The following is a 24,343-nucleotide window of genomic DNA, read 5'->3' as shown; positions in this document are numbered from 1 at the left end:
TTGGGATGGTGTTAACTCTCTTAGACATGCTTAATCAGCTTGCATTTATTTTGGCTACCTTGATGAAGCACTTGAGATACACAGTTTGGAGGAGAATCTCCTGTATCCTTGAACTGGCAAACTCGTTGCTTGTAGCTAAATTCTGGGCTTAGGTGTGAGCCAGTGATGACCTGTAACCAACAGCAATGCTTCTAACTAAACTTGTAGTGGTATCTTGTAATTCCTATTTTTTGAGGCACTAAAGTTTGCATAGGTTTAGAAACTGAGCTATCCTACTTATAGTTACTGTAGGTTTTGGATCAGAGGCTTGCAAGAGCAGTGAATGATGTGCTTCTACACTTTATGGAGTCTATACAGGGTTGTATTAGCATGGTGTAATGTGCTGTTGGTTGGTTTTTATTCTCATTTTTATCTGTACTTACAATAAAGGATAGAGGAGGAGTGGAAAAGGCAAATTGTCTCATCAGTGGCTTTGTTCTCATCCTGCTCTTGCTCCTCTTCTCCTTCATTAAGTAACTGGTTTTGGAAACACTAGTTCCTGCAGAAAATGAGTTCTGAAGCCAGGAAAATGTTCTGTTTGTACACAGTGGTGACTTGGAAAAGTCTAGAAATCACAAAGGAAGGTGTATAAGTGGAGAAGCAAGTGTGAATAAAAGTGCACAACTAGGATGCTCCTTATGAGAGGTTTAATGGGAGCGAATGATAGCTTCTTGACTAAAACATGAACCTAAGATAAAGCACCCTTTTTCCACGAGTAAAAAGACAACTGCTTAGTTTTAATAAGGGGGGAAAAAGAATCTTAGTGGGTGTCTTGAATCTGCTTTAGCATACTTGGACTTCTTGACAAGTAATTCAGGTTAATGCTGCTGTTTCTTCTAATAGCAATAGCAATTTAGAGCCGTTCTGGAATGGTCGTGCCTGCACCTTTCATTACTTGTGCTGGTACAGAGTTCTGTGGGACCATGTGGTTAATTGTATTGTGAGCTGATCGAGGCTTAAATCTAACCTTTCTTGCTAAGCTTAATATTAACTCTTATCAGTTTCATGATTCTTTTCAAAGGGCATCTGCACAAGTGTTTGTCTTGGCACAAATAGGTAAAATAGCTGGGGAAAAGCTATTCTGTAATGCAGCTTGTAAATGAGGGTTATAAAAGAAAGAATAGCTCTTTCAAACTATTTACCTTCCAGCTAGCCAAGCTGGGCATAAAGACAATGTATACAGGACATAATACACTTTTTCATTTGTGTAAGCTGTGTGATGACTAAGTACTTTTACCTGCTGCCTGAGTATGTTGTAAAATACTGGGTGTAGCTTTTTACTTGTCTGTTAAATGAATTACACCAGCTTGGAAAATTAGCATGTCATTTGGCCATGCATGCTCAGTGATGTCCACTGCTGTGCTGCACCTGCCTTCAGGAAAAGTACCCCAAATGATTGTGTTTCCTGCTGTAGAAGCAGGAAGGTTGTCCCAAGTTCTTAACTAAGTGGGTAGAACAGTATCACTGGTTGGTTGACTGTACTTCTCAACAATGAGATCTTGTGCAAGCATATTATGACTTTCATGAATTGATGGCATCATTCAAGGAAATAGTGACCAACTATTTCATTTAACATGGATCTCTTGAGAGTCTTGGGAGTCTTGAGGACTTTTCTGTATGTTCTGGCTAAACCTGTACTTCCTGGTATTCATGTAGACGTTAGTATTGTTTTCTGGCGTAACAGTGTATCAGGTGTAAGACTTCAAGGTGTGTGGTATTAGGAAGGAAATGTGAGCATCTCCAGAAAAGTAGTTGTGGAAGGAAGAAATTTTACTTTGAGTCCTTTCTGTGCATTTGGGTTTTCATTGTTTTTAATCTTCATGAAGCTGACTTGTGTTGAAAGACTTAAAACAGGGCTGAGTTCCTTGGATGGAAAGCCACTAGCTGAAAGACTCGAGGGCTGAGTCTGAAATGTGACTTGACTTAATTAGTACTTTATATTCTGAGAAAAGGTCAAATGCTTCTCACTGCTTCCTCTCTAGTCATATTTGGAGGCTATTTGTTAGAGAGATGGAAGTCTAGCATGGCCTATTCAAACAATGAAGGTCCCATCTGCATGATGGTGGTTAAATTAGTACTTGAATAATAAATGCTGGCTTTTCTGTGGTTTGGGAAGAATGCTGATAAATTGGGGAACTCAAAAATACTTGGAAACAGGAGAAAATGCCTTGAAATAAAAAACCTAACTTTAACATTATGAAGATCAAGAAGTCATTCTGAGAATAATGAGCAGGATAGCACAGGCTGTGGTGCTCTTCATGTAGTACATTGGAGTGTATGTAGAAGAACAGCCAGATTTATTTTTTACAGCTGGGTTTTCGCTAGCAAAGAGCACTTTTTAAATTAGTGATGTAAATTATAATTAATTGTCAGTTTCACTTGTGTGTCTCTTCCATTTACTGGGTTCAAGACTAGGTATTGTCAACATGAGTATTTTGACTCAAGAACATCTGCTGAGACTCAGTCAACCAATTGAAATTTGCAGTGCTGTCTTAACTGCCATACCATGTAATTCCTTTCCTTTTGAGAATAGTCTTTCCAGATGCATAGAAGAGGCTCAGTTCCACTTTCTTGCATGAAGCTAACAATGCAAACCTTAGAAGCTTGTTTCATAGGCTTTGTGACTCTATCTGAACATGTTCTTTTTCCCAGAAAGTTCTCAAGAGGCATCAGATCTTCGTAGGGTTTAACATGAAAAGCAGTAGTTGGAAGGTGGATATACGTGACCTCTTGGGTTTCCTCTTCAGGAAGATGACCTTGTTGAATAAACTGGCCTTATTCTGAGGCAGATTTCCTTCACACAGAGGGTAGCAGACTTCCCTGTCAAGGTTCTTTTAGCAATTTCAGTTTCTTCTTAAGCATAATCATAAAAGAGCTCTTCATTCAGGAAGCTTCATGTAGATCATGGCACAAAGGGGATGAATGGGGGCGGGTAGAGCATGGCCAACCCAGGAGAGCTGATAAACTGGTTCAGTGCCCTGTTTCAGTAATATCTAGTGGGACTTCTGCTATGTGCTGTATAGATAAAAACTATCCTCCCTCCTATAAGCAATTCATAGCCTGATGTCTACTTAAATTTGCATTTCCAGACATCATTAAAATACACTAGCAGATAGTGTTTCCAGGTATCTTTAGTGTCAGTTATATAACTTGGCTTTCTAGATCATAAATGAGATTCTTTTACTTGTTTCCTTCGTTTCCTTGGTCGCTTAAGTGCAGCTTAATGCCTCTTTCCTGCATATGATGTCACATGTGCCATTTAGTGAGGGGTTTTGGTCAATCTCCAGAGAGTTAGCACCTTTTGTAACTTCATAAGGTTCTGTATAAACGATCACTGAAGAGAACAAGTTGCCGTTGTAATAATGTCTGCTTTATCATAGAACTGGGTTTTGAATTGACTAGGAGCTGATTAGAAATAGCTCAGAGGATGGGGTTGTTGTCTGAGTTCGTGAGCATTCCGGTTCTCTGTAGCATAGACAGTCTATGTGTATGTGATCCCACTTTTTCCATGTCCTCCTTGAAAAATGCTGTTAGTGCTTTGCAGCTGTGGGACACAGTAGTTTGGTCTCTATTTGATGGACAAGGCTTTTTAAGATGGTTAAAGTGCAGGTAATCAAATAACTTGGGCATTCAAGAAGAGAACCTTGTTAAAGATGGATTTGGCTAAAAACTACTTGTGAAAACTAAATATTGATCTAATTGCCATGTGGGATTGTCCTTAAGGTTCTATTCCTTCTAAGCATTGAAGACCTTAGCCTGAGTGAATGGTCTTTTAGACATCCTTTGTTATGGTTAAGTCATTCGTGTTGCCATTTTCCATGCAAGTCAAAATACATTAACTAATATATTTTGACACAATTCTGTTATGGAAATGTTTTCCTTAGCTACTATCTGATAATTGGAGTAGGTTGGTATCACCTTTCATTTGGGAAAAACTGGAGAGGAAGGAATTTGCTGAAAAACCTTATCTTTAAGTTTCCAATTTGTTTGCTTCCCCTTTGGGGACAGCTGAAATGTAAATATCACTTATCTTAATGTGCTCTTGTGTTCTCTATGATGCCTTATTAGCTGTTTAGAGTAAACAATTGATACTGGCTTCTTAAATGTGTGTATACATATAACTGGCAACTGCAGTTATGAAAAGCAAGCTAGTAAAAGTGACTACTGCTCTTCCTGTCAAGTTGCAGACTTCAGATGGTTTGACTGGGGCTAATTGGTTCTCCACCAAATTTGCAGTTAAACTTGAGGCTCTGCTCTTTAAAGTAGCCTTCTTTAAAAGTAAGTTAAAGATGCATCTACAGATGCAAACACAAAGTAAAAAATCAAATGGCTTGTCTCATGCAGACATCACTAAAAATAAGATTAAATATCTGATTGTCTTATCCTTTCATCTGCTCCATTATTTCCTACCTCTGAAACAATAATGCCAAGAGACTATTACCATAGCTGAGTGTTTGTCTTGTGTGTGGGGCTCAAGGATATAAAGTTGTCACTAGCACTCCATGTGCTGCTGTACAGCAAGAAAGAAAAGCTTTGTAGCCCAAGGATGTTTGTTTTAAAATGGACTTTGTATCTGGAAAGGAAGTGTATGTACAATGCTATCTTCTTTAGCTATACACAAAAAACAATGCTCACAAAAAAATGTGTTATTCTCTTAAAGTAGTCTTCATCCTGAGGTGGTGATGAGGGAGTAAATAATGATCCTTGGACTCTGATGGAGCCTTGAGCTTATTTATAACTCCTTTATAGGAGGCTGGATAGCAAGCTCTATTCTCTGAGATCTAGACCTGTAAAGAATGCCTTTGTAGTAATATTTTCTAGGTAAAATTAGTTAAGAAAGTGGAAAACCTGCATACAAATTTGTCTTACTGCGCAGATGCTTGTGATGAGGCTTCTTCATAAATCCTGAAGCCCTTTACACACAAGGCTGGTTTTAAGCATGGTTTTATATTGTTTCTGAGTAGTGGGCTATTGCCAGTAAACCATGATTTCAAAGACTGTCAGTCTGCAAAAGGCAATTTTTGGACAGTGTTTTTTGATGACTTTTGTACTCTTAAGAAATAGGCAAGCATTTTGCTATATAGGTTTTAAGGAAACATAAAATACTAGTAAAGCCTGATTGAGATAATGTTCATTGTGGTGACCCTGAAGAGCTTGTATATTGAATTTAGATAAAGCCATTCCTGTCTTGTAGTTGAAGATGAAGTGTTTTTAGCCTTAAGATTGAATGGAAACCCAATTGTTAGACTGTAATTTCCTCTCCACTGAAATGAGAATTGGATCAAAGCTTTTTCATTAAGAATGAATTATTGCTCTTAATTCTGCAGTTTATTCACGTGGGCCAATGTTGTAACTCCTGAAGCAGTTCGATATTTCACAACAGATCAGAAACCATTACAAATATCTAGCTGCCAGGGGTTTTATTTATAAAGATCAGCTGTTGAGGAATTTCTTCAAGATATCTAGTCCTTTTTAAAGATGTTGTGAAATGCACATACAGGGGAACTGAAAACTGCATGCAGTATCCTATGCTGACTGCTTCACACAGTTAAAACTTTTTTCTTCTGATTGATTTCAGTACTCATCTGAGAAGCTGAACAAAAGTGGCAGCTTGTTCCCTTTCGAAATCAATGGTAAGTTCTTCAGAAACCTTAGCTGTGTTTTACTGAGGTAATTGGTATAGCAAGCAGCCTTTCTTTTGTAAATAAGATGAGGGGGATGGAGCATGCTGTTGTCGAGCCTGCTGGTTTAAGCTGGTCTTGGAACAATACTGGGAATAGCTGGTTGTTAGTTTTGTACTTGTGATCTGCTTTGCATAGTAAAAGCCCTTGTAACACGTTTTTTTTTGGTTCAATATCTGCTATGCTCTACAGAAGCACAGCAGTGCTGTTTTTCATGCTAAACATCCCTTCAGGTTCCTCAAAAGAGCAGAAATCTTTACACACCTTCTTGCCACATAGAATATCCAGCATGATGCAAACCATAAGTTGAAGTCCAGTGCCTTCATACAAGTGTTATCGGCATTTCCCACTTTGGTCCTATTACAATAAGAGGAAGTTTTATCTAGGAAGAATAAAAATGCCACTTATTAAAATGTAAACCTTATATTGCTTTTTTAAGGGATGGACTTGGAATTTTGCATCTTCTGTTATGTCTTTGAGGATGGAGGGGTTTTATTTGCTCAGTGGAATTCCCTGTAAAATGCACATCTTGGCTTGTGGAAATTTTCAAAGGGAAATGGTATTTTTGTCTTAAATACCATTATCAACAAGACAGATAATCATGGTGGGAGTCTGTAATAGACCACCAAGACAGGATAAAGAGGTAGACCATAGTCTGTAGTCTGTAATCATCTGAAAGAAGTCTTACTGTTGCTAGCCCTTGTTCTTGTGGAAGATTTCACCAGATGTCTGTTGGAAATGCACTACAACAGAGAGAAAGCAGTCTATGAGGTTCCTGGAGTGTGTGGCAGAGAACTTCCTGACAAAGCTGATGAGTGAGCTAAATAGGGAAGGTGCCCACTGGTGCTGTCATTTATGAACAGAAGGACTTGTGGGTGATGTTGATGGTTGGAGGTGGTCTTGGTCATAGCGATCTTGACAGCAAGGAGAGAGGGGTGTCAGCAAAACTGCTGCTTTGGACTTCCGGGGTGCACTTTGGCCTGTTTAGGAGCCTGGTTGAGAGTCCTTGAGAGGCAATCCCAAAGGGCAGAGGAGTCCAGGAAGGCTGGAGATATCCTTCAAGAAGAAAACATCAAACATGTAGGATCAGGCCTTCCCCAGGCACTGAAGGATGAGCCAGTGGGAAAGATGACTGGCCTAGCTGAACAGGGAGATTTGCCTGGAATTTAGGTAGAGTTAATGACCTTTGGAAGAGGAGACAGGGAACTCAGGAGGGGACTGCAAGGATGTCCTGATGTTATGCAGGGAGAAAATTAGAAGGGCTGAAGCACAGCTATAACTTAATCTGGTGACTGCCATAAAAGACAATTAAAAATGTTTCTATAAATACATTAGCAGCAGAAGGAAGGCTAAGGAGAATCTGTCCTTTATTGGGCACAGGAGGAATCATAGTGACAAAGGCTGAGGTACTTAATGCCACCTTTCCTCAGTCTTTAATAGTAAGACCAGTTGTCCTCTGGGTACCCAGCCCCTGCTCTGAAAGGTGAGGAGCAGAATCAAGCCAAGGGGAAATGGTCAGTGACCTGCTATACTATGCAGACACATCCAAATCTATGGGTCTAAATGGGATCCAGCTGAGGGTACTGAGGGAACTGGCTGAAGGGCTCACCAAGCTGCTTTCAGTTATTTATTGGCAGTCTGGCTAACCAGGATGGTCCCAGTTGAATGGAAGTTAGCAAATGTGGTGGAGGCACCATCCCTGGGGGTATTTAGAAGACGTGTAGATGTGGCAGTTGAAGAATATGGTTTAGTGGTGGGCATGGCAGTGTTAGGTTGGAATTTGTATCCTTAGAATCATTGAGATTGGAAAAGACTTTTATGATTCTACCATGTAAAGAATTAAAACTCACGTGCAACTTGTGACTTTATTTCACAGTATTCTTTAAACCCACTTCCCAATCTGGGAGAAAGCTTCCTAAGGCTTTTTAAAAATCAGGCCAGTCCAAGCTAGTGAATTGTCCTACAGTACATGCAAGGAGTTTCAAGCATTATCTGGATCCCATTGTGTTGGCTATTTTACTTGCATTGAATTATGGATGGTCCCTGCCTTGAAGAGCTTACATGCTTAAGGCAAAGCACAGTATGTGGTTGTACCCATCTGAAAGAATGGAGGAGGAAGGACAGAGGAATTCTAATAAAACATGTTGTTTGAATAGGCCAGCTGTCTGCACAGTTAAATGATTTTGAGACAATAGGCTGTTCTTTAAATAAGATTGAAATAAACAGGATAATCCATGACATACTTTGGGCATGGAATATGTACAGCTATTTGCGTTCACAGTTTTTGAAGCTACTCAGCAAATCTTTTATCTGTTGATTACTCTAAAACTTAGACAACTGGAAGAATATACCGGTATTTAAAGTTATATCTAGGTTCTTAAAATAGGCGCTGGGGGAAAAAATCTGGTATTTTAAATACTCTTTCTTTAAAGCTGGGATAAGTGAAACTTACTTGGCTAATTGGTTTAAATTTGCAAATTTTCTAACCAAGCATGAAGTGCTGTTAACTGGCCAACAGTTTTCAATTTGCAAATCCAAAGTCTGCTGTAGTTCTTCTTACACTTCATTGTATAATGTGGAGGAACAGCTGTAAAATGTGCAGAATGTTCTCAAAGAAACGCTTTACAAAAGAGTGAGAGGCTTCGCTGGCAGACCGCTTTTAACCCAGCATTGCCACTTCAGATGAGAAGTTGTGTGCTGTGGGTTATGCCTGTATTCACAGTGAAACTTGCAGGAGGTTCTTAAGGGATACTCGCTTTATTTTATGCATTGAATTAAGATTTTTATCCCCTACACTTTGAGCAAGAAAAGGAAAGGATCTGCAGTCTGCTTTTAACTTTGTACTGTTTCTAATTTAAAGCTTTTCACACCACAGAATGTGAACGCCCATCTCTTTCGAGCATTTTCTTTATTAAGGTATTCTTAATAGAAAAGCATAGCAGCCAAATGAAGGACAGCAGTCTGAGAGATTATCCTGTTCTTATTAAAAGAATAGAAATTCCCCAGTGGGTTCTTGCATTACTTGTTAATCCATTTTAGTTGGACCAAAGGTTGTTCACTGCTACAGGTTTTAATTGTGCTCTGTGCTGTGTACTAGGAAGCAGGTAAGGAAGCTGTCCTTGTTCCTCACTAAGAAACACAGTGCTGTAATCTTTCAATATACAGGAAGAAGCATTAATAAGGAACATACGTACTGCAGTCCTGGGTTGGCTTCTGAAATACTTTGGTCTTCATGGTTTTTGAGTATTCTACATTTTTTGAAAAGAATATGTAACTGTAGTGTGATTAAGAGCTAAATATTCATGGCTCATGCTGCTAAGCTTGAGTTTTATTCATGGTTTTGCATTAAGCTAGATTGGAAACAAGTTGCCTTTTTTCGTTTGCATCTTTCACTTGTATCTTTTCTTTTCAGAAGAGAGTCCTTGGAAAGCTTTAAATGGCGGTTACCCAATCCAGACTGATACAACAAGGAATTCAGCTTACCCATTCCCAGTGTGCCCATTCAGCACCAGCACTGCCAGTAATGGTAGTCTGCAGTGGCAGCAGGAATCTTCCAGTACATCTATGGTGTCCGGATGGATAAGTGAATTAAACCTTAATGAAAACTCGGGTCAGCCCTTGGCACCGCCAACAAAACGCCATTGCAGGTCCTTGTCTGAGCCAGATGAGCTGGCTCGCTGTCGGTCCCCTTGGAAGCCTGGCAATTCAAAAGTTTGGACTCCTGTGTCAAAGAGACGGTGTAATAGTGGCGGTAGCGCTACCTTGCAACGCTGCAACAGTCATGGAAGTGCAACCTTGCAGAGAAGCACAAGTATCAGTCTGCCACAAAACATACTGTCACTCAATAACGTCTTCACTATCACCAGCTTCAACACATCACCAGTACCCAGACCTTCCTCTGCCAGCAGCGGGTTTGTGGACAGTAGCGAGGGCAGCACAAGCTCGAGTACCCGCTGGAATTCTGGAGGCCCTTGTGACTTTAACCCAAGGCGCCGCCTCTCCCTCTCCCAGGAGCACATCACCGAGACAGGAAATCTCTTGCCTTCAGCCAACAGCACTCCCACCTCCACACCTGAGCTCAGCCGGCGGCAGGGCTTGTTGAGATGCCGCTCTCAGCCTTGTGTTCTGAATGAAAAGAAGAGCCGGCTAAAGCGCAGACGGGAGGAGGATGTACGATGGAACAGGCCATCGTTAGACTTTTTTAAAATGACACGGGTGAGATTTTACTTTCCTCAGTGTGTGAAGGGAAACTCTTGCAGAAAGGCTGTTCCTAGATAAACTGAACTAGTCGGTAGTTTACAGACTTGCTTATGTTCTTATACTGATATGGTCACCTTCAGCAGGCTCCTTATACTTGCCAGTGCTATATAGCCAGTGCTATATACCCTATAGCCACTTGCTTTTTGTTCCCGAAGCCCAGTTCTTAAAGTCCAGTGTGCTTGGTATAGGGTACAAAGGTCTATGAAAAAATGCTTGAAGCAGAGTCCAAAGGAAAATGGCTTGACTTACTCCATGGTTTCCTTTCATTTTGAAGTGGGTTTAGATAGGCCAGCAAAAAGGTTATACCACTCTGTTCCCAGAGAACAGTGTGCAATGATTTCTAAAACATCTTGGTTTAAATCTGTTTGGTTAATTCTTCCATTGCAGTTTGAGTAGTTCTGTAAAGTTAAATAAGGGCAAACAAGTCCCCGTATAAATGAATTGGCTAAAGAAAATGCTAATAAGCAGTCAGAAATCAAAGTAATGCTGCAATACAGCAGATGCAGATGCTCTGACTCAGTGGAGAGGTGTTCTACTCAAGTTATTCAGAATTCTTCTTTCCTCATGTAAAAGTGTTGATATAAAAAAATCTTGTAAATTTCAGTTCAGGCCAATGCTTTGCATGTAATACAAATGCATGTGCACAGCTCACTTTTCAAAGCTTCTGTGTCCACAGAGGCAACTGCTGCAGTTTAAAATGGAAGATGCTAATTTAGTTTCTGTAGTTGTGAAATTAAGTCTTACTTTTATGGTCAGAGAATACATTATGCTTGTGAGAATATAACCCTACTGCCTTCAGTAGGTAGCAGATTCAGGAGGTTTGTATGAGTGGATTGGTTAAGAATAGTGAGGGAAGAGGCAGTTTGCAGAAATAGGGATAAAAGCATGAAGAAAATAAATAGTTTTGCACCAGTGTTCCTCCTTTAATGCACTGTGCAAAAGAAAAGCTGAGTAGAATGAGATGCTGGCTAAAATGTCCAGTCTGTGATGCCTTGGTGATAGTAGGCTTTACATAGAATTGTATGTGTGTGTGAAATACTAGTAAGATACTGGAACTGAACTGTCCACTGTGGGATATTCACAGAGTTAACTAATTTATGTCCACTTTGCCAAGCTAAAAGTCTGTATGACTTTTTTCTTACACCCTTATGAGACAACTTACTGCTTAAAGGATGTTTTTCATTAAAAAGAGGGCTTTTGATGAAGCTGTGGGGAAGGTCACTGGTTGGCAAGCCATACAGAATGATCTATTTGCTTATTGACAAGCTTGGTAACCCAAGCTTGCTACTCTAGACAGGACTAGACACTGTTCAGAGTTCTGGTTAAGATGCAAGTTTACTTGTTAGCTAATCAGATTTTACCTGTTACTGTGTTAATCACTGCTGAGATTAGTTTGCTAATCTACTCCAGAAATAGTAGCGAATTTGCCTTTCAGCTGCTCATGTGGTCTAATTCAGGCTTCTTTATTTAAAACCTGCTCCTTTTTTTGGCTATACTTGCTGCTTACACTCTTCAAGCTCTAGAAGTGAGATTCAGTATTTAACTGGCAGAGTAGCTTCAGCTGCTCAGATATATGGCTTATTTAGATGGCATAACAGTGTATATGGAAAAAACCTGATATAGCCTATGTGTATAGAAAGTTTTTTGGCTACTTAGATTTGCTGCTACACAGACTAATATTCACCCTGTCTCAATCACTTTTTCCTGTAAGATCTATTTTGAAATAATGTTTTTACCATAAGCTGAGTAGTTTATGCAACAAAGTTGACTCTGCAGTGTCAAGGCATGATGGGTTTTTTCTAGCTGTTTCAGGAGAATCTTCTTCCAGAGATACTACTGAGTATTTAATCAGAGGCACAAAGTATAGTTTGGAAATAGTTTCCAAAACATGCTAAACTTTAGTGAAAACATCTGTTTAAAACTTAGGCCAGTGCTGAAAACATTGGAAGTAAAAACTGAATGAAGTTTTCAAGAAATATTGGTGTTTCTTTAGAATGATGGCTTGTTTACCCCTGCCATTGTTAAAACTCTTCTGTTTCTTCATAACCTACCTTTTGCCCATGTCCCAGATCCTGGCAGATGTATATGCTTTGAAACTTGCATTGTAGTCTTAAACATCTCTCTCTAAATTTAAACACAATTACTGCTGTGTGAAATATAAGTTAATACTACAGAAGGCTTGTTTTGAAATGTTATACAAGGAGATGTGCATGTGTCTTATATCTGCATATAGCTTGGTGAAGATCAGGACTATGCTAAGGGGAAGTTCAGTAAGACCTTTTTTATGTATCTTGATGGCCCCTTATTGCTTCCAAAAATACTTTTTCTGTGATTTCAAATTCACTTCTAAGTCAGTTTATGAAAGACCTGTGTTGAAAACAAATGCTTCTGAGGATTTTTTGTTGTTGTTCTGAGCTTTACTCCAAATATTTTGATATCCACAAATCTTCCTGAAGAGCTAAAGTTACCAAATAGTTACTCAAAACCATGTCAGTAATTAGATGCTTGTGGAGAACTTAAGTTGTAGTTGACCCATGTTAGGTTAGATCTGAAGTTGGTGGAAAGGGAGAGTTCTTACTTCTATATTGTGATGGTATATGGGAGCCATGACTACATGAAGAGGGGAGTTCTGCAGCCATTTCTGCCAACACTAGTCCTGAAAGGTTTGTATTGAAACACCTGCAAGAGTTGCTCAGGGTTTCTCAGCTAGGAATCACTGTTTATTAGAAGTTCCCATTGTCATTGCTTGTTACTCTTTAAGTTCATGGGTGAATAAATTCAGGTTACTAATCTATCCTTAATTTCTCTTCTTGTTCATGGCTTGCTCCTTCCGCTGTTGCCTCTTTAATGTTCTAATTTGTGTCTTTACTTAAGAGAAGGAAAGAAATTGGGCAGCTCTTAACACCATGAACTGTTCCTTTCTATATACTTTGATTTTATGTTCTTTTGCCACAGACCTTCAAGCTTTACTTCACTGTACTCCCCCTGTGTTTTAGATTTTATGTGCTCTTGGAAAAGAATATGCCATAGTTTCAATTCTGATGGAAAACACTGCATTAATGTTCAGTAAAATGAGTAATCCATAGAAATACATAGAAATAGATGGAAATGATCAGGCAGATTGCTGTACACCACTTTAGCTCTTGCATAGTGCTAAATTCTGGAAGGATCTTTTTCTGGACTTGAAGCTGAAAATATAAACTGTGAAACTTTAGACCTTCTAGAACATGAAGACAGCTGTAAAAAGAAGTGGAAAAGAGTGTAGGAAAAGATAACAAAAAAAGTGATAGCTGTTTTTAGCCCCAAAGGACTCAAAATTACTTTCTCTGTTCAGTTATATATGCAAGAATAGCTGTAGGAGTTTCAGAATGCAGTATTTATGCCTACTTAGTATTTGTTCTCAGTAGCCCAAGTAAGAAGCTGGCTCTAGTGAGGAGAGTTGGTGTTCTTTCACTGCAGCATCTGCTCATCCTGGTATTTCAAGATAACTGTGCATGGCTAAGGGCCTCTTTGGACTTGTGTACTTTGCAGATAATAAACTCTATCACAGGGTCTGCCAGGGAATAAGGTGGCATTTAAACTGGTAATTGCAATACATGGATAGAAACATTTCCTTACTGAAGAGGAAACTGCTGAGCTTTTTCAGATGCTCTGTTTCATGAATCATGTTAGTTGGTCCTGAGGTGTGACAAGAACAGCCAAGAGGCTGCACATGTTTTTCAGCGTGTTTTATTGTGACAATGAGATCTAATTCTGTTTCAGATTAAACAATACGCTGTAGTCTTTCTGGTGTTTAACGTTCTTGTGCTAGTTTTCTCCCAGTGCTTAAACAAACTCACTCTGCTGAACTTCAGTGTGTATTCAAAGTGGTCTTTGGTCTGTTTAAATAGTTAATACTAAAAGAAAGCTGTCTTTATCCAAGTAAGGAGTAGCTTCAGTTATCCAGTGCTGTGGCATCTCCTGCATTAGACTAGGTAAGGTAACACAATGAAGAGTTTTAAGGGTCTCTAAACAACAAAAGAACTTGGGAACTGAAGTTGTGATTTCCTACCATAGGGTGCTTCTGTCTTCTTAGAAATGCTGTAAAGTCATCTGGGTTTTGTACTGGTAGGTTTTCTTGGTGACTGAGTGGCATCCTAAGTGTCACACCATGTCAGGCCAAGCTCTGTGTAGCCTGGCACCTTGCTTGCGAGAGCAGCTGCTTTGAGGTGCAGGAACAATGAATGTGCAATGTGATACTTCCTCCAGCATGATGGCTTCTGCCAGTGTGATCTTGGGGGCTTCAGAGTGTGCATCAGTGGCTCAAACTCTCAACAACTACTGATAGATCTGTTTTTCTGGGTTTTTTTTAAACCCTTTATCTTGGGCATTCACAGTATTCCACAAGAGTTTAATTTTTGTAAACTGTTCATTGTCATCTTCAGACATATATCTTCTGAGTAATTAACTTTTCTTTCTTGGGGTTTAAGGTCTTGAATCAGCAAAACACTAACATTGATCATTTGAGTAAACTGAGCTTAAATTATCTCTGATTTATTGATTTTGGAGTTTCGGGTCACAGTGATGTGCTGCTGGCTTTGTGGATCTATGTAGCAAGGAGGACTTTTCACAGAAGACAGCAACTGAGTTGTAAAGACTTGCCAACTCTAGCCAAACCAGCAAGACTAGTGCCACTGAAGTATGAGGATGAGCAGAGGCACAAGCTGACAGTGATTTCCACAGCAGTTTAAAAGTGTACTTGAAGTATGGATGAATGGTGGAGGTGGATATATTTCCCTGAAGGGTGTGATGAGGAGGCAGTGTTTTATGAAGGGCAGAACACATCAGAGTGCTGTGACAGAACTTGGATCAGATGATTGCTACTGTTCCTGCAAAGACTTTGTTAGTAACTCCTGGTCTGCCTTCTGGAGTCTTTGCATCTGCTTACTTCAGTTTTACTTTTGAAGGCCAGTTGGAAGAAGCCAAGGTGAATAGATATAAGGGTGAGATGTGGTACTGATTTAAGTATCTAAATAATAAACCAGGGTAACAACTTGTGGTTGCTCTCTGAACTATTAGGCCTATGTTTTGCTTTATTGCTCTTTGCGGTCACTGAAATGGTCAGTATGTAGCCGTGTAGATGCATTAGCCATACTGTAGCCTCACTAAGCTTAAGCAAAATAAGCTCTAAAGCATTCTCCTTGACCCTTTGAATTCTTGTCTAGAAAATTCCAGGGATGCCCTGTTAAGCATAGTTAAATATGTGCTCACTTGATTATGTTACAGTGAAGTGGAGTAATGTTCCCAAGCTGTACAAGCAGTGTCACTGCTCTAAGTAAAAATCAAGTATAGATGTAGGAAAGATGCCATCATACATGAGTAGTGTCGTGAAGTAGCTGCTCACTTGGTGTTAGGCTTTCTCCCAGGCTCCTGTTTTAGCATGTGTAAGAAGTGATATTGAGAGTCATTCAGAATGCTAGCAGAGTAACCTGGGAGTCAAGCCTGAATGGGCTGAAGTAGGTTAAGTACTGGCTCATGAAGTTAATTGAGATTGTGTTCTCTAAATAGTAAGCATGTTGCTTTAAATAGTTTTGAGATGCTTATGTGAAGCTTGTCTCTTACAGCACCCTGGCAAAATGGGATCAAACAGGTTATTTGGGGTAGATGTATTTTCTGCTTGTGGATACACTGAAGTCAACGAAGGCTGTCCTCTACATGGCACTACACTTGTGCAGTGTGGCTGGGGGAAGATACTTAATACAATTGCAAGTATTAAACATTAGGGTTCTTGCAAGAGTGTAAGATGTGTTACAGCATCTCTGGGTCAGAATATAGATCTGTTTTTTTTTTTCTTCTACCTGTGAATGACAGTTTGCAGTTCAGTGATGCATTCATGTGTGATGTTGCTTCTCAGATAAAATAGATGGTAGATGCCCTTTCACTGTGTGAAGGTATCTTCTGCTTCAGGGTGTCCTTGGCTTCTGGAATACGATTTGCAGAAAATACAGATGAGCTACATGTAGTGAGGAACTGGACTGGGTTTGATTTGGATCATTAAAATTGTAGCAACTATAAATATGCAACACTAGTCGATCTACTAGCAGTTTACATTTGTGTAAGATTAAGAACCAAAAAGAACAGCTATGAATGAAGCAGTTGAGCCAGGGAAAGAATTTTGTTTCTTGTTTGAAAAGTTAATACCTATTCCTTTGGGAACCTTTAACTTCACATTTGAAAAGTAGAGTTAATCCTGGCTTACCTTTGCTTTGAAACACAGTTCTGGGGCCTTTTTATTTTCTTTTTCTTTTTTATTTCCCATGGTAGTAATTTCTGTAAGTGATCATAAACCGAAAAAGCAAAAGATAACATGAGACATATTTCACAAAGGCATGAAGTAATTCAATGGTCAATGGCCTTGTTCAGAGGAAGGGAGCTGGGTATCAAAATTGTTCAGGTGAGTAAATCAGTGGTTTAAATCTACTTTGTGTAATTCAAGGCATAAACTTAATTTATAGCTGAAAAGAAATAGTCAGCAATGGACCTCAAGGAAAATGTCTTTACTGCTCACCTGTGTAATGTACCTCTACATGCAAGAGGCCAAAGACTCTGGTATTTCCGAAGTGTAAGTGCCTCTTTCTTTCAAGGCAGCCTTATGACTTGGAGAATAAGTCTCTGAATGGAAAGTGAATGTAGCAGAATGCTTTTCTGAGGTTTTCTTGTAAGCTTCAGCATAGTGAAAATAAACTGCTATGCCCACAGGATTTTGAATAGTGAAATGCAAGTTAGCTTCAGTCTGTTTGGAGTTGGTCAAGGTATTGTATTTATACATTGCGAGTTGGTTTTAGGAGCTAGAGAACTGCTAAGACTGGGAGAAATTCCTCTTTGGAGAGGAACAGGTATATGTAAAGTTCAGAGAATACCCATTGGAAGGGACCTCAATAAATGCTTTGCCAAGAAAGGCTGGACCTGACCTAGACTAGATGTCCCAGCACCCTGTCCAGCTAAATCTTAAGTGTCCAATGGTGGGGAATCCAGCATCTCCCTGGGGAGATTATTCTAACTGTTGAATGTGCTCATTGGGAAAAATTCTCTTGTGTGCAGTTGGAATGTCCCAAGGAGTAGCTTGTACCCATCACCCCTCATCTTTTCCCCTCCATCTTCTTTGTTGAAACAGTTTCTTGAGATGCCTACACTTCTACTGCATTTACACAAAGGAGATTCTTCTTGAGCAAACATCAGTGATGGCCAGTGATAGTCCCAGCACTGCTGTCCTTGGTGACACAGCACAGGTGTTCTTGAACTCTTTGTACTTGCCTCTGTGTAAGATGTCTAGTATATATCCAAGTATTTTGACTTGAATTGTAGGTTAAATTGGCTTTGAAGTTGAGCAGTGTGCATCTACTCTGTAGTGTGATTAAGCCTCCCATGTACTCAAACTAAATGAAAAATAACATACAGCAGTTTGAGTTGAAGTTTGTATGAGTGGCTATTGACATCTGGCTTACTATCTATAAAAAAAACAATTGTGGAAATCATGGGTGAGGAAAGATATTTTAATTCATCCTGTCTCAATCTCTGTTGATGCGTGATTACTTTGCACAGTATATGTTTTTCTAGTATTTGGTCCCTTGTAGCCTTTTAAATGCTTTCAGGAATGTGGTTTTCTTAGAGATAAAGACCCTTTTGTGGGAAGCAAAAGTAGTTTTACTTAAGCTGTAAAATTCATTCAGACTCACTTAAGATAGTGGTATGTATTTTTGGATCTCTTTCTGCTGTCATAACCATATTTTATAGAAATAAAACTTTAAGGGTACTGGTCCTCTGGCTAATGAAGACATATGAGCTCTTGGTCTCTATTTAAAAGCCACTTATGCAGCAGTGGGGGGAGGGATAGCAGATATTAAACATGGTGTCTAGAGACTAGGAGTCTGTATCCGGTTATTCCATTCTGTTTTGTGATGTTAGGAATGATTGTGCTTTTACCCTGGAATACTTTTTCATGAGTTAGAGGAGACACACATGAGCAGTAATTTTTGCTGTAAGAAATAATAGTCAAGGACTTCTTGCAGAGCTTTCTGAAGACTTGAGTAGGACCAGCTAAAGTGTTCAGCTGTATCTCCATCTCCTTTTCTAGTCAAACACTGGCCTTGAACACCACACACACCCCAATGCCACGACTTTATTTCATTCTGTAATAAATCAGTAGGGAGGAGGTGTCTAGTTCAAGTGCTGTTTTCCTTCTCAAGCAAGCAAAACAGGCAGTAACTTGACATGGAAAAGTCAATGCTGATTTCTGACTTGAGGAAAGCAAGTCATTCCCAGTGCTAGCTCTGTGCTTCCACCCGTGGTGTGGTATGTTGGGCCTGTTGAATTAGGAATTTGTTCCTATATTTGAATTGTTGGGAGTTCAAATATACCTGTACTTTGTTAGCATTCTGAACTTTTTAATTGTATGAAGCACCTACTGCTTGTTTCTTGCAGTGTCCATTGTTTGACCAGGAACTTGCTTAAATAGCAATAATATTTTCAGGGAGATGTTAAACTATTTTTATGAAGCATGCATTTGTGGTATAAGTAATTCTCTTCAGCTTAAAGACAGCTTTTTAGTCTTGTTGGAAATCTTGTTTTCCACTGGGCTTTATGTTACTATCTGAGTCTGAATTTTGTCATTGCAGGCATGGCTTTATTGCTTTCATTCTTCTAAACCTAAATAGATGAACTGCTCATCTGTTGTGTGAAAGTAATGTAGGAAGTCTTTAACTTTTTCTGTTTCAGGATTAACTTTGTTAACATCAGTTGAATGGCTTATCTATAAGCTTATCTATAGGAACTTGCACAGTTCATAACACTGTGGTGGTTGAAAACTGGTATTTGTTTTCTGCAAGCAAGGTTAACCCCATCCCTTTGCAGATGTTTTTTTTATGTGAAAGGATTGAAAATCTTGAGGGTTTTATAAAATAAGGGTGTTGGGCTTAACTAACACAGCAACATAATGCTAAGTTTTAAATTTAAGTTTAGGCACTATACCAGGTGGAATCAGAATTACTCTTGTACAAAGGGCTGTGTCATTCACCAACATGTCTGTAGCAATTTGCCTAAAGACAATCTTTGTGCCATGACTAACTTTAAAGGGCAGGTTGGGGAGCAACTGTTGGGGGCTTTTACTGTTGATGGGGAGGTTCGCAGACTTAAGTGTGCTTTCAAGTTCCATAGTGTGCTGTGATGAATTGCGGTGGCAAGTCTGGGTTCCTAGACCGAAGTAAGGATAGATTATACCATTCTTTCAGTTGTAGGTAGATATTGTGTAAACCTTTCCAAAACTTGAATAGGAGTCAAGCCAGGTTATAACTTCATTTCACATCGAATCTTATAAGGCTTAGGATATCAAATACTATGATACATAGCTACTGACTTGTCTGGGCTTTTCATGTGAAACTTGAGGGCTTTGTCCAAGTGCGTAAGAATAATGCGTAGTTCAGCTCAAAATGGAAAGGAAAAAATGTTGTGTATTTGTCAGACATGCTGTCCTGTGAAATTAACTTTCTTTTTGGACAGTTTGTGAGCCCTTATGTTTGCAATACACATAGTTGATTGTGTAAGCTGTAAGGGTTTCCTGGAAGAACAATGCTAACATAAGGGTGCACTTACTACAAAAGCAAGATGTAGGAGACTTTAGTAGCAGACTGGGGTTGATGAGTTTGGATCCTGTTGGCTTGATGATACATGTGAAGTCCAACAAATTAAACTGGGAAGGACGCCTGGTTCTTGAAGCTTTCACCATTTTTTACAGTGCTAACTGTAAAACACTTCATCCTTTTCACATCCACTCTTGTGTAATTTTAAGCTTGGGTTCTCTAAATACTTGAATTCTTATGTTGGTATTTTAATGATATTCTTAAGCAAATACATGGGTGAAAGGCATTGGTGCTAATGCATTATCTTATCTGAAGCTGTACTTTCTTGTGATCATCCTGTAGCATGTTAGTGTTGTGCAGCCATTTAGTCTGCTTTGAAATTAGGGAGGTTTTGGTTATAGAAACAGCTTCAGTATTTGTTTTCCTCCTTCCTCACTCCCCTCCCCTTGTTACCCCTGTGGTTTGAGTTTTGTATGAGGAGGACTCAGAGGAAGGGCAGCTGAATTCCTTTTCCTCGTTTTCCTCTTCCAAATACAATGGTGATTACAATGTCTGTATGAAACAGGCATTATTTTGGTATGAATGTTTTGTCTCAAAGCAGGTGAGTCATTCCCTGACTGCCAGGCTTCAGAATATGACAGTCCTGAAGAACTTTCCATATGAAGAAGTAATAATGGATTTATGGGAGAGCAAATAACTAATGGATATTCAATGCCTGCTTCTGCTAAACTTTAGTATCTGACAGGTAATTTGTCTTTTAGTGGGACAGTTTAGAGAAGCATTTTCTACCCAGTTGATAATTTGACCTAATATATGAAACATTAAAATGACAACTCAGTTCTTGTGAGTTTATTGTAAGGCAGCAAACATTAGTCTATTTAATAATAGATGAATATTTAGTATTAATCTGTTACTATTGATCTGTTAGTAATGAAGTTAATAAATTTAACTATTATAGTTTAGGAGACAAGTGATATATTTTGCCTGTATTGGTGTGCATATAACATCAGATTAGTACTTGATTTAGAAGTATCCTTGATATATTAAAGATCACTTTAAACTTGCAGTAGTTAAAATTCCCTAATTATTTTTGAGATACTAATTTTATGTAGCTTTAGCTTACTTTTGAAAGTATTACAGATAGTTCAGCAAGTCAGAAGCTTACAGTTGGCAGTATTTGGCTTGAGTAGCCTGGGGTGCTTAATCATCAGGTCTCACACTTTCTATTAAATGGGAGGGCCTTGCCCATAGCATTTAATGGCTCTCCTGAACACAAATGGTCTTCTGAATCTGTGCTGCTTCAGTGTATTTGATGATGCTCTGTGGCTGGTATAAAACTGGTAAAATACCTTAATAGTCTTCTGTTGTTGATCAGCTCTTTGACACCCAAACATTCTTTTTTTTGGCAACTTTTCCCAGGAATTGCCATTCTCTGAAGCAAAGACCTTTCCAAGGTGTCTTAGAGCAAAAAAAAGTCTTTCCTAGGAGTTCTAGAGCACATTTGAGGCTTGTGTAGTCTCAGATGTTCAGGACCAAGTGTTGATACCAGTTGCAGGTCTTTCAGGCAGGACCAGCAGGTGCTGTCCCAATGCCTTCAGCCTCTACCAGGCTTGAATTTGAACCTGCTCTCAATTTTCTAATCCTGTTGTAATAAACAGGCCCAATTAGCTTAGAGCTTTACTGTAGTGTCAATGCAGATACCTGAGGATGCATTTCAATTTGCCAAGCTGTTGGAGATGACGCAGGTCTTGGATCTAATGCTTTTACCATGCCATGAGCAATATGAATTACTTAGTTAAAAACAAAAAGGGAGATTGCTGTCTATCAGGGCTCCATTTCAGATGCATTGGAGCTTGGATAATCCACATTATTACGTTGCATAATTTCTCTCTTCATTATGAGGAAAAAAGGTCCTCATTGCTAATTAATGAACTCCTTAATTTGTTAGAAATAGCTCTTCAGGTTGAGCAATATTAGAGGGGAACATCTTTTCTTAATCCTGTTCCTTAAATAGCTTTGCTGTCAAGAACAGATCTAAGTTTTCTGTACTGAAATACAGCTGATAACTGTGTTCCAAACCAGAGTTGTGCAGGTCGAAAAGCTTTTCAGATGTGGCCTTGTAGGTTTTTTTTTTCCTAACCACTGAAGAGTATTTTCTTGACCTAGGTATTTTTTAAAGATAACTGTTGTTCTTACCTTGAACATTGTTGCCTGAATGTCTGATGGCTTGACCCATGGTTTGGAGAGCCTTTAGTCTCTGCCTCTGTCACAGTTGAATTGGGATGCTGTTCTACCCAGCTGCATTCTAGAACTAAACAAAAAGTGTAGGTACTTGAACTTCACATAGTCCTTCCGTAACAGGCCTTGAGAAAGCAAACATTCCTGTAGGCACATCACCCTTTTTCTAGGGTGCATCTTACATAGTACGAATCTAAAGTACGGAACTGGGAATCAACGTTTTTGTCAAAAGGGAGTTAAGCATCATTACAAAATACATGTCTGTTTATTGGGAGTTGGCAAGCCAGCATGATGTCTCCTGACTAATTCCACATGGCCTAAAAGCTTTTTCCGCCAAAGTCTTGCCAGCTTCTTTCCCCATCACTGGATATGTGTGTGCCTGCATGTGTTTATGTTTTATAAGGATGTTATGGACTATTACTTTGTTGCTGTAAGCTGTCTTTCTTTTGGAGAGAGGACAACAGAACTGAATGTTGGAAGCAGGAGTCATTCTTTTTATATTACTGTTTGTGAGACAAGTAGGATGCATGGCACAGTCAGCAACCAGATGATGGTGGCAAAAGGGAGAAAACTTGCCCAAAGTTCTGTTCACAGGCAGAGTTTGGGGATATCTTCTTTACCCCTCTCAGCAGCTTGACAATCTCCAAGTTAGTGCCTTAAATCTATAGGTTAAAAAACCCTATACTTTGTACTTCAGGAGGGGGTGCTGGTATTTTATGGGGAAGGAAGAATGTCCTCTGCTGCCTTTTTAGCTTATGCTTGAGCTCTCAATGCCTGTCTCTTCCAATTATTACTTCCCCAAGCAGTCCTATTTATAAAGCTGATGTTCTTTAGCTAGCCTTTGGTTTCAAATGGCTTTTTAAACATAAATGGTATTTCTCCTTCAGGTATGAGTCTACTAATACATGCAGGATCTTGTACTTTGTGAGTTCCTTGTACACCTGTGAAATAACTTCACTTTAGAGCCTTGTTCTCTGGAGTCTTGACAGAAGCAGTTGCCAACAGTCATACCAAGTAAAAATGCTGCCATATTCACTGCAACTAGTAGTTGCAACTAGTCCCAGTCAGAGTACCACAGTAACTTGTGGGAGTAGTGAGAACTGTGACCTAAATAGGAAAGAGATTCAAACTAGTGCTACAACATATTGTCTGCAGAGCATAGTGAATGACAGGTTTGGGACACTTTGAATTTCTCCTCTGTTTAAAAATAAGACCTTTTTTGTTTTGATATCTTACAGGAAATACTGCAAACAGTACTGCTTGGTTGCTGTAGCTGCTGTCATGCTTGGTGTTTTATTTCTCTTGTGGTAAAGTCCTTCCCTTCTTACAAAACAGACCTTGTATTGTGCGTTCCATGGGGGGGGGGTCATTTGATCTATACCCATTCAGAGTAGGGGTCAGGTCTATAGTTTTGTGATGATAATATGGTTTGTAATGCATATTAGTAGTTTTACCTTTAAGTTGCAGCAGAATTAATGTGATTCTTGAAGTTTATGCTTGGAAACTGTAAACCTGAGGATTATAGAGAAGGAAGCAAAGGGGAATGGCAGGATGTTGAAATGCATTTTTAGCAAAGTCATATTTGTAATAACCTCTAATCTGCAAGAAGAAACCTCAGTGGAACTGTTGGTGAACTATGAACGCTGTTGTTAACACTCCCCTTCTACACATCAATTCCAGACCAGTTGTATTTAAGTTAATGTGATTCATATTTACTGTGACTTTTTTTCTCTCTGAAAAGGCTTTGTCTGTGTAGAGTAAGGCATACAATGTCCTTTCCCTAACAACTAAGGTAAAAGGCATGATTATTACCAATTTGTCTAAAAAGAGTTGTTTTATTAAAAAGTAAATTGTAGTGGTTTTGTTTTACTTCAGTTTAAATTTTAGGTGTTAGAAACCTGAAAACCACTAAGCAAGATAACTCTGAATTGTTTCTCAGAGCTGAGTATGCATGAATGACTGTTAGCGATGCCTTTTCTGCCCTTTTATTTTTTGTTTTAATGGGTTTTTTGTCTCCTTTAGGAAGCTCATTGATCAACTAAAACCATTAGTTACTAGTTGTTTCGGTTTGGTTTTATTGTCTTGGTCTACTCCATGCAGAAAACTTGCGACAGTTTCTTTTTATATGAATGGAAACATTCTTCATATAAAGAAGTCTTGCCTAGGAGTGCTGATCTGTCACATAGGCGGTTTAAATACTGATTCCTTGTTTTTCCATATTTAGGATACAGCTCTCAGAATACTCGCATTTGTACCAGGATGCTTCCACCCTTCACTCACCAACTTGTGCTCAAAATAATTTGCAATCTATTCAGAAATACTCGGAGATTTCAGATAAGCTTGTTCTTGTGTAACACTCCCCACCCAAGTAGTTTCTCTTCTGCATCCTTTTTGGTTAGTGTTAAATATTGTAGAAACATCAAAATCTCCCCAGAAGTAATAGCTGTCAGATGTATACCCAAGCTCAAGTCCCTTGGTGAAAGAGATTTTATAGGTTCCCAGGCTTCAACT

General features: G+C 39.1%; 1 protein-coding gene across 2 annotated transcripts in view; it reads left to right on the top strand.

The window, feature by feature from the left end:
• FAM53A (family with sequence similarity 53 member A) overlaps window positions 1-24,343 on the top strand; it is a 70,721-nt gene that overhangs the window by 22,083 nt on the left and 24,295 nt on the right. For both annotated transcript variants that reach the window (XM_005148541.3, XM_031048451.2), the window contains exons 3-4: window positions 5,618-5,672; window positions 9,133-9,935. In XM_005148541.3, coding sequence (XP_005148598.1) covers window positions 5,618-5,672; window positions 9,133-9,935 — 858 coding nt within the window. The remainder of the gene's footprint in view (window positions 1-5,617; window positions 5,673-9,132; window positions 9,936-24,343) is intronic.

Source organism: Melopsittacus undulatus, chromosome 7, assembly GCF_012275295.1.
Source record: "Melopsittacus undulatus isolate bMelUnd1 chromosome 7, bMelUnd1.mat.Z, whole genome shotgun sequence".
NCBI classification, from domain to species: domain Eukaryota; kingdom Metazoa; phylum Chordata; class Aves; order Psittaciformes; family Psittaculidae; genus Melopsittacus; species Melopsittacus undulatus.
Note: the sequence above shows the minus strand (reverse complement) of the source record. Positions and strands in the feature narration are given on the sequence as shown.